At 40.6% G+C, this 10,745-nt stretch overlaps 2 protein-coding genes across 2 annotated transcripts; both read right to left on the bottom strand.

Moving 5' to 3' along the window:
• Positions 1-5,579: 5,579 nt before the first annotated feature.
• Positions 5,580-6,332, bottom strand: LOC145643040 (uncharacterized). The gene has a single exon (XM_081694204.1). It carries the CDS (start codon positions 6,330-6,332, stop codon positions 5,580-5,582), a length of 753 nt encoding a protein of 250 aa, XP_081550330.1.
• A 1,785-nt stretch (positions 6,333-8,117) lies between these two features.
• On the bottom strand, positions 8,118-9,374 carry LOC145643039 (uncharacterized). The gene has a single exon (XM_081694202.1). It carries the CDS (start codon positions 9,372-9,374, stop codon positions 8,118-8,120), a length of 1,257 nt encoding a protein of 418 aa, XP_081550328.1.
• Positions 9,375-10,745: the final 1,371 nt, after the last annotated feature.

Here is a 10,745-nt window from a genome sequence, read left to right as displayed (position 1 = left end):
AAATATGGAGTATCACTTTAACTATAAGAAAATAACCTTTTCGTAGCGATTATTTTAACCTTTAGTATCGATTATAATTGCAACAAAAAGATTTCCCAACGAATGGTCATTCGATACAATATCCCTCGTTGCCTTAGCTTTTAGTAGTGTTTTTCAATATCGCTGGGGTTGGCCTCAAAAATCGATGCGAAAAACTACATCCAATCGTGGTGATTATTGTAGCGGTTATAACTGCTATAAATGTTGCTTGTTTTCTTTTAAAAAAAAATAATACATATGATCTTCACAAGATTAGAACATGCAACTTCAAACTCTTATATTAAAAGTTTCACCAATAAACTATGACATATTTTATGTATTCTTTGTCAAAAATATATCTAGTGTAGAAAAGGCTTTTCGTATCGATTTTTAGGATTTAGTGGCGATTGTAATTGATACGATTTCTCATAATTTTATAAATGTGAAAAAAGAGTGTGGATTTGTCTTATTATGTTTTCCATATCGATTTTATAACGGAAAACCATGGAGATTGTAAAATGATATGATTTCCTTAATTGTTTCACTAACATACTTGCAAATTGTAGCAAATGTACAATCGCTACAAAAAGACAATTTTCTTGTAGTGTTTGTTGTGAATGTTAAAACACTCATAATCAAAGGAGTATTTGTACAAAACTTATTTTGTTAATTAACTCTTTATATTTTGTTGGATTTTTCGTGTTTTATTTTAAGAAATATTAGAAATAATAAGAAAATAATTAAATATATCGTAGTTAAATTTTTCATGCGATTTATATTACTTTTTGACAAATTTATTTTCGAAATCAATTACGAATTATTATGTTTCACGCACTAACGGTAAATATAATTATATTGTTGCATTAATAATAAATTGAAAATTACCGTGCATGGCACCGAAACTAACCTAATATAATAAAAGGATACTTCTAACAAAATCTCACTTAGTCATTTGGTTACAATAAAGTATTCCCTCCGTTTTTCTTTCCTTTTTCGGTCGTTTCTAAATACTTGTTCCATTTCCTTGTTTAGAAAGCTTGTACAATATTTAAATAATTTCTCTCACCTAGTTGACCCATCAAAAATCATATTTTATTACTTTCATATTATTTCTCTTCAATTCTCTCCACTACTTTTGTTTTTACAATTTTTTATCCTCCCACCTATTCCACTACCTCCATATTTTATAACTTTATCTAATTTTTTTGTAAAACTCCGCACAAGAAAAAATAATACAAGTATTTTAAAACGGAAAGAGTAATGAGAAATTTATGGTGGTAGGACTAAGCTAGCTTTTGGCAAAGGTCAAATAATTCGTATATAAGGAAACTGATATAATAACAATGTATTATTGTTGTTTAGGCAAATCTCAACAAGGTCATATGAGAATCTGCTAGGTTTGAGGGGTAATAACAATCATACTACCAAAAGCATATAAACGATTGACAAAGCAATGGATGAACAACAAATAAGCAATAAGTAAGCAACAAGAATTCAACTATGTAAAGAGAATGAGTTCAGAAACACAATACTGAGCAAGGACAAGCTTCCTTCTTCAGTAGGGATGCAGTTCCGTAGATAAAAGTAGAGTAATTCTATTATATTTAGAGTATGCGTGTGTACATGAATGCTGAAATCGTCTAATTACACTTATTTATACCTAGGGATCTTTAGGGTTTACAAATATCTTCGGAATATATTCAAAATGAAGAGGATCTTCTTGATTTATCTTCTTCCCTGTTCTGTAGGTGTATCTTTGGCATGTATCTCCTTGATTGATATGTATGATGCTGCTTTCCTTGTTTATTTCAATCAGGACGTTTTATGTACTTTGCTGACTTATTGGTCTTGGATTGATGCCCTAGATGTAATGGGTCGTATGGTGATACGGGCCCAACAATTGCCCCTAATTTTTATTTTCAATTATTTGGAAATGAAAATTACTTTAAAAAAAGCCGTTGGGAGGATTTTGAAATTTTCATAAATAACTTCAGCGGTTAGCAAAATAGGAAGCGTGATGGCAGTTTAAGGCAACTTCCTCGATAACCGTTTGTGGCGGTTTATTTCTTTTTTGGGTATTTATTGAGTGTGCAGGCTCTTGTCTAATCACTTCATTTCTTTGCCCCAATTTCGATTTTCACCAGGTATTCTCTCTTTCTTCTCTGTTTCCTCTGTTTCTTTTCTTCGCTGTTTTTTCTTTTTTCTTTTATCTTGCGATGGGTGGTCATGTAAAAGTGGTGTTTGCTGGGGTGGATGAGGGTGTAAAAAAGCCGTCCTTAGTGGCGCAGAATGTATTCCCTGCTAAGGATGTTTATCCTTCCACCATAACGAAAGAAGAGGTTCAGAGCATCGCTGCTGTTGGGCGATTTCCTGATGGGGTTGTGGTGAAAATCCCATCTTCTAGGGAGAGGGCTGACTGGACCGCTCCTGGTTGGGTGTGTTTCTTTGAGTATCCCTTTGTAATTGGGCATGTCTTCCCTTTTTCTCCTCTTGTTCGTCAATTTCTCTCTAGGGTTAGGGTTTCACCTTGTTAGTTATTGCCCCAAACTTGGAGGGTTTTGAGAATTTTGGATTTGCTGAGTGCGAAATTGAGTTTAGAACTTGATGTGAGGGATTTTTGTTATCCTTATACTATTAGAACCAGTGGTAAGGGTCGGGTTGGTCTTCGTTTGAAGGATGGTGTTGGTCCTTTGGTGACTGATTTGGAGAAGGCTTTTGACAAAAAGTGGTATCACAAGTTCTTCTTTGTGAGGATTGACTTGTTGGGTGGTGATTGTGACTTTTTGATTGACACTGTTGAGGCTGAAGGTATTTTGATTTCTCATTTTTCTTGTGTTTTGATCTCTTTCTTAGTTGATTTGGGCTTATTTGCTTGATGGTTGCAGTGAGTAAATTGAAGCAGTGTTCTCAGTCTCCGTCCCTGATAGACAAGTTGTACAAGTTGAGTGTAGACGAGAGATCCTTCATTAAGTTGACGCAATCAGAGGCGGTTATCCAGATCAAGTCTTTGGACGATTCTGATTCTGAGCAGAAAGTTGCCCCAACTATATCACAAGGTATGTTCTTCTCTTTTTTTTTTTCTGTTTGTGGTTTTTGTTGCGTTGCCTTCTATGGATATGTCCTGTTGCGAAATTGTTTTGCCTTTGTTAAATATTTGTTTGGCTCTTAATTTGTTTATCCTTTCTGAGGTGGTTTTCCCTTTTGTTGAGTATGTCTGTTGTCTTACTTGTTGTGTGCGTTTGTCATGTTCCCTGTTACATTCCCTTTTGAATTCTGCCATGTTCCTTGCAGATACTTCGAGGTCACTAAGGTCTCATGACCTTCTTAGCTCATCTTCCCTTCTGGGCCGCCTTAAACGTCGCTCTTCTCCTCCAACTACTGAGGTTGTTCCTCTCAATACGGTGGCTCCAAAGAGTGGTGCTCCTCCGCCTCCGCCTCGTACTGGCCTCAAGAGGAAGCTGGGGGTGCCTATTGATGTTGATGCTGCTGATTTCTCTTTTGATTCCTTGGCTCCGCATGTAGACACCTTGCTGTTTCCATCCTTCAAGGATCGCCAATCCTCGCAGACCTTTGCTGATCTTTCTCAAGAGGCTGCTGTGCAGTCTTTCCAGGTATGGTATACTCTAAAAAAAAAAATTAATAAACATGACTATAAATGGATTGTGCACTCCTTACTTGATTCCGTGCTCTACAGAGCCTTCAGTCTTGCTTTGGCGTATTGGGCAAAGTTTCTGAGTTTACTCGAGCGTATGAGGCTATGAAGAAGGAGCGTGATGCTCTTTCTGATAAGTACAAGGATGCTACAGAGGCTTTGAAGGCTGAGCGTGCTAGGCACAGGGAGTGCATTGCTGATCGTGATGGGCTGAAGAGGACCTTGAAGGAGGCTGGGAACGAGGCTGTTGATGCTGCAGCGTATTACTTTGGGCAAGCTCGTCTTGAAATGATGGAGGAATTTCAACAAGGAAAACATGAGGCCTGGGATTATGAGGCTGACAAGGCTGCTTTTGAGGTTGCATTTCCTGCAGGGACTGCTGCTCATGGCACACTGTTGCTGATCTATGCTGATGAGGAAGTGACTTCTCCTCACAACACCGAAGTTAAGGATGTTCTAGAGAGTACGAAGCCTGTTGCTGAGGAAGTGGTCCCTGCTGACAACATGGATGAGAATTAGTTTCAATGGTGCTGTGTCGCCTTTAAAAATTTGTTAAATCTGAAGGATGTTTGTTTTTACTGCCTTGGTGCAGTTGGATAATTTGTTTTGTCTTTTGTGCTACATTTTTGTAGCTGGATAATTTGTTTATTTTGTTGCTATGCAACTAAGTATTTCTGTTTTCTTGCTATGTTGCTTGTGTTTTCGTGTTGTGTGTTGCCATTGTGCTACGGTTGTATTACAGTTGTATTGTTGCTTACATGTGTTTGCTTGCTCCGTAAGGGTAGCTAGTCTGTTCTGTGCAAGAATGATGGACCATTGTTCTGCGGTGACTTGCTTCATTCTTGCCTGGCAGTGTAGGTAACGTTCCTTGCAAAACAGAATAAGGTGAGGGGTGGCCGTGGGTTTCCCCAACGGCCCTCCGATGCCAAAGTCAGTACTCGTAATGATCGTAAATCAAATTGACAAAGAGCAAGGAGAGATGAGTACCTTTCGTGCTGATTTTGGCTGTTGGAGATTTTTGGGTTTTTGTGTTTTTCTTCTTTTTTGTATTTTTTGCTCGTTTTTTGTTTTTTTTTTTTTTTTTTTTGTTTTTGTAAGTAAAAAGACAAAATTGAAATAATAACTACGTACCTTTGTGTCCTCAGAAATGATATAGCTTTGGGTGTGCTGCATTCCAGCTCCGCTGTACTTCCTTTCCTTCTGCATTTCTGAGTCTGTACGCTCCATTATCTACTATCTTAGTGATCTCATAGGGTCCTTCCCAGTTGGATGCTAGCTTTCTTGCATTTACTTCCCTGGTGTTTTCGTATACCTTCTTGAGAACCCAATTTCCTAGTTTGAAGACTCTTGTTCTGACATTCTTGTTGAAAGATCTTGCTACTTCCTGTTGGTATGCTGTCATCCTCATTTGTGCGTCTTTTCTAAGTTCTTCTACTGTATCTAGGTTGTGGATTAATTCTGCTTGGTTCCTTTCTTCTGTCATTAACCCATATCTTGTTGTGGGGACTTCTACCTATGTTGGGATCACTGCTTCACATCCGTATACCAATGAGAATGGAGTGTGGCCTGTGGCGCCTTTTGGAGTTGTTCTATCTGCCCATAGTATGTTGGGTAGTTCGTCTGCCCATTTCCCTTTGGCTCCTTCTAGTCTTTTCTTCATGTTACCTATAAGGACTTTGTTGCTTGATTCTGCCTGTCCATTTGCTTGTGGGTACCTGGGTGTGGATGTGACGAGGGAGATGTTCCATTCCTTACAGAACTTGGTGGTCTTATTGCTGATGAACTGGGATCCGTTGTCTGTAATGATCTCTGCTGGTACCCCGAATCTGCTTAGAATGTTTCTTTTTATAAATGAGATGACATGCTTATCCTTGATTTCCTTGTATGCTTCTGCTTCAATCCATTTGGACTAGTAGTCCGTCATTGCTAAGAAGTACACTCTCTGTCCTGATGATGGGGGTAGCTTTACTATATCCATTCCCCACTTCATGAATGGCCAAGGTGTCAATGTTGGATGTAGTTCTTCTGATGGCTTGTGTGTCAAGGGTGCATGCTTCTGGCATGCTAGGCATTTCTTGGAGAACTCTGCTTCATCTTTTCTCATGCTGGGCCAGTAGTATCCCATTCTGAGTGTTCTGTTGGCTAGGTTCCTTCCTCCGGAATGATTTCCGCATTCTCCGTTGTGTAGGGATTGTAAGACCTGCTGAGCTTCTTTTCTTTCCAGGCATCGTAAGAAGGGTCCTGCTGCAGATTTCTTGAAGAGTACATTGCTGATCAGACAATACTTGGATGCTTTCTGAGCGAATGCTTGAGCTGTTACTTTCCCTTTTGGTTTCGTGTTGCCCAAGAGGTATTCCTTCAATGGTGTTGTCCAGCTGTTGTCTTCTTCCTCTGTGAGGCTCGTTTGAACTTCGTAGACACTCATGGTTGATTCTTTCTCTATGGCTGGTGAGAGTACGTGCACTAGGGGGATAGCTCCAAATTCCTCTGGGTTGATGTTTGATCCCAGGTTTGCCAGGGCGTCTGCTTCGGTGTTTAAGTTTCTGGGTACTTGTTCTATCTTGAATTCCTTGAACTCTTTAATCAATTTCTTTGTGACTTCTAGGTAGGCTATCATCCTGGTGTCCTTTGCTGCATATTCCCCGTTGATTTGGTTTACCATGAGTAAAGAGTCAGAAATTACTCCCAGGTGTTGTATCTTCATGTCATTTGTGACGGTTAATCCTGTGATTAGTGCTTCGTATTCGGCTTCATTATTGGTAGCCTTGAAGTCGCACCTTATTGCCTGTGCTATCTTGTCTCCTTGGGGTGATGTCAGTACTATTCCTAAGCCTACTCCACGTATGTTTGTTGCGTCATCTGTATGAAGTATCTATTTCTGTGCAGCTTTTGGTTCTTGTAGCCCCAGCACTTCCTTCTGTGCTTCTTCTTCAAGGGTACAGCTGAAGTCTGCCACGAAATCTGCCAAGGCTTGTGATTTGACTGCTGTCCTGGGCTCGTACTGTATATCGTATCTGCTCAAGTGTAAGGCCCATTTTTCCATCCTTCCTGACATCTACGGCTTTCTCATGATAGCTCTAATGGGATAGTTGGTACGTACTCGTATGGAATGGCTTTCAAAGTATGGACGTAACTTTACTGAAGCAGTGAATAAGGCTAGAATGATTTTCTCTAATGATGCATACCTCGTTTCTGCGCTGAGTAGGGTTTTGCTTACGTAATAGATTGGGAACTGCTCCTTGTCTTCTTCTCTTGTGAGAACTGCGCTGATCATCCCTTCAGACAATGCGAGGTATAACTGGAGTGGTTCTCCTTCTTTGGGCTTGGAGAGAATCAACGGGTTGGCTAAGTATTCTTTCAGCTTCTGAAATACTTTGTCGTGCTCTCGTTCCCACTTGAATTCTTTATTCTTCTTCAATACTTCGTAAAAGGCTTTGTTCTTTTCTGAAGACTTTGAGATGAACCTGTTCAATGCCGCAATTTTTCCTGTTAAGCTTTGTACATCCTTCTTGGACTTTGGTCGCTCCAGGTCTAGGATGGCTTTGACCTGTTCTGGGCTGGCTTCTATTCCTCTTTGTGTGACCATGTATCCTAGGAACTTTCCTGATTGTACTTCGAATGTGCACTTTGTGGGATTTAGCTTCATGTCGTACTGTTTTAAGATGGAAAATGCTTCTCTAAGGTCTTTGACATGATCTTCTGCCTTCTTGGATTTAACAACCATGTCGTCTATGTAAACTTCCATTGTGTTTCCAATCTGTTCTTCAAACATCTTGTTCACCAACCTCTGGTATATTGCTCCTGCGTTCTTCAATCCAAAAGGCATGACCTTGTAGCAATATATTCCTTGACTAGTAATGAAGGTGGTTTTCTCTTGGTCATCCCTGTGCATGAGGATCTGATTGTAGCCGCTGTAGGCGTCCATGAAGGATAGCAGCTCGTGCCCTGTTCTGGCGTCTACCATGGCATCAATATGAGGTAAAGGGAACGGATCTTTTGGGCAGGCCTTGTTGATGTCTGTAAAGTCTATGCAGATTCGCCATTTTTCGTTCTTCTTCCTGACTACCACTACATTGGCGAGCCATTCTGGGTACTTTACCTCTCTGATCTTCCCAGCCTTCAGTAGGTTCTGAATTTCCTCATTGATAATCTTGTTCCTTTCTAGCGCAAATTTCCTTCTTTTCTTTTTTACTGGTGTATGCATTGGATCCACGTTCAACTTGTGAGTGATTACGTTTGGGGAGATGCCTTTCATGTCTTCATGGGTCCAAGCGAACACGTCTTTTTCTTCGTCTAGGAAGTCGTAGATTTGTTGTCTGAGTTCTGCCTTCAGTTCTGATCCTATTCTGACTTTTTGATCTGGGTGTATGGGGTTCAGCTGGACTTCCGTAGCTTCCTGCTATTCTGATATGCTCAATTTTTCTTGGCCCAGCTGACCCTCTGATTGCTATGCTGAACTCTTTTCTGCAGATGTTGCTTTCAGTGCTATCTTGTAACATTCTTTAGCATCCTTAGGATCCCCTCTGATTTCTTGAATTCCCCACCTAGTAGGAAACTTAATGACTTGATGATATGTAGAAGGGATGGCTTTCATCTCATGTATCCAAGGTCTGCCCAGAATCATATTGTATGAGGACAGAGTATCGATTACTAGGAACTTGACCTGTAGATTGATCCCTTTCGCGTACGTTGCCAATGTAATCTCTCCACTTGTCTTTTTGGTTTCCCCACTGAATCCTACTAGCATTTTTGACTTGTTGACGATGTTCTTTTCATCTATGTTCATATGTTTTAGGGTGTCCAGCATGATGATATTTGCAGAGCTTCCATTGTCAACCAGGATTCGCTTGATCATGCAGTTTCCAACTGGGAGTGAGATCACTAAACCGTCATGATGGCCCTCTACTGCATCGCTCTCTTCAAACATGATGGGGATGTCTATTTTGGATTTCTCCCTCTTGTCTGGTTGATCTTTATTACTCTCTTTTGCATGTCGCTTTGCTGCTGAATATGTCAAACCGCATACTTCTGACCCTCCTGATATGAAACAGATGGTTTTGACAATTGGAGGTGGAGGAGGAGGGCCTCTTTGCTTAGACTTTCTTTCCTTCCCTGAAGCTTTAGATCTATCCGACAGGAGCTCTTTGAGGTAGCCTTTCTTCAGCAAGTATGCAACTTCCTTCCTGAGCGCGACACATTCATCAGTAGTGTGACCGATATCTGAATGGAAATCAAACCATCTGGATGGATCTTTCTTCTCTCCAGGCCTATCACTCCTTCTGGGCCATTGCACAGTATCTCCCATCTTATTTAGGGTCCTAATTACTCCTGCAGGGTTAACGTTAAAGCAATACTCATGTAACTTAGGCGGGAGTTTAGGATCCTCCCTCCAATCAGAAAATTCTTCTTCGACAGCATTGACTGTTCCCTCGTCAAAGCGAGAACGCTGATACAGCTTGAATCGATGATCCCTTCTGGGAAAGTTGTTGTTCCTTCTTGATTGGCGATCTGGCTCGGGAGTCTTTCTTGCATATGCGTCTTCCTCAAATCTGACTTGAGCCATAGCTTTGGCTTGCACATCTTCGAAGGTCGTACAGGGATACTTGGTCAATTCTTTATAGAGCTCGCTATGGTATAGCAACCCTCTTCTGAATGCTTCAATTGTTGTAGGAGCATCACACTTGTGTATCCCAATCTTTTCCATGTTGAACCTGTTGAGATAATCCCTCAAGGATTCACCGTGTCTCTGCACGACACGGTAGAGATCTGATGACTGCTTCTCTATTTTCCTGCTGCTGGCGAACTGGATCTTGAATAGGTTTACCATTCCTGCAAAAGATCGAATTGTCCCGTTATCCAAATTAATGAACCAAGTTAGAGCTGGACCTGATAATGTGGCTCCAAAGCCTTTGCACATGATAGCCTCTCTGATGTCTCTAGGGATTGAGCTTGTCATCATCTTCTGTTTGTAAAGGGACACATGCTCATCAGGGTCTGTTGTTCCATCGTACATAGTCATATTGGGCGTGCTGAACCTCTTTGGGACTTTTACCATGGCGATCTCTTCTGAGAATGGGGATTCTATATAGCCATCTGCTGCTTCCTCTTCCATGGGTTTCGGCATTCCAGGGATTTTGGCTATTTTGGCCTCGATTGTCTTGAGGTATTCCTTGACCATCTTTTCTACTTTTCCCTCTTCGGCTCTCTCCTGACTATCCTTCTTGGGCGTTCCTGCATCCAAAGAGTCTAGATCCAGGGTATCATCCCTGTTGTTAGATCCTTTTTCCCCGTTAGGGGTGTGAAAAGTTCCTGACATATCAAGCTGCGTGGCTATACTCTCAATGTTCTTTCTGGTGTTAATGGTTTTAGAAGCCACTGATTGTATTTGGCTACGAAGGGCTTCGTTTTGTTTGGTGAGACTGGTGAGTTTGGCTTCAGTTTGAATCTTTTGGGCCAACAGTGTTTCAATCTGGCTTTTTTGTTGGTCTAGGGTCTGACGGAATGCATTCATTCCTTCATTGATTTCGGCTATGGTAAAGGGTACTTGGTGCCCAGTCATGGTGTTTGTTTTGGTTTTTGGCGAATTGGTAGGTTAATTGATTAGCAGCCCCACGGTGGGCGCCAAATTGTTTAGGCAAATCTCAACAAGGTCATATGAGAATCTGCTAGGTTTGAGGGGTAATAACAATCATACTACCAAAAGCATATAAACGATTGACAAAGCAATGGATGAACAACAAATAAGCAATAAGTAAGCAACAAGAATTCAACTATGTAAAGAGAATGAGTTCAGAAACACAATACTGAGCAAGGACAAGCTTCCTTCTTCAGTAGGGATGCGGTTCCGTAGATAAAAGTAGAGTAATTCTATTATATTTAGAGTATGCGTGTGTACATGAATGCTGAAATTGTCTAATTACACTTATTTATACCTAGGGATCTTTAGGGTTTACAAATATCTTCGGAATATATTCAAAATGAAGAAGATCTTCCTGATTTATCTTCTTCCCTGTTCTGTAGGTGTATCTTTGGCAAGTATCTCCTTGATTGATATGTATGATGCTGCTTTCCTTGT

Source organism: Chenopodium album, chromosome 8 (genome assembly GCF_948465745.1).
Source record: "Chenopodium album chromosome 8, dcCheAlbu1.1, whole genome shotgun sequence".
Lineage (NCBI taxonomy): Eukaryota > Viridiplantae > Streptophyta > Magnoliopsida > Caryophyllales > Amaranthaceae > Chenopodium > Chenopodium album.
The sequence above is the reverse complement of the archived record's forward strand: the minus strand, read 5'-3'. Positions and strand labels throughout refer to the sequence as shown.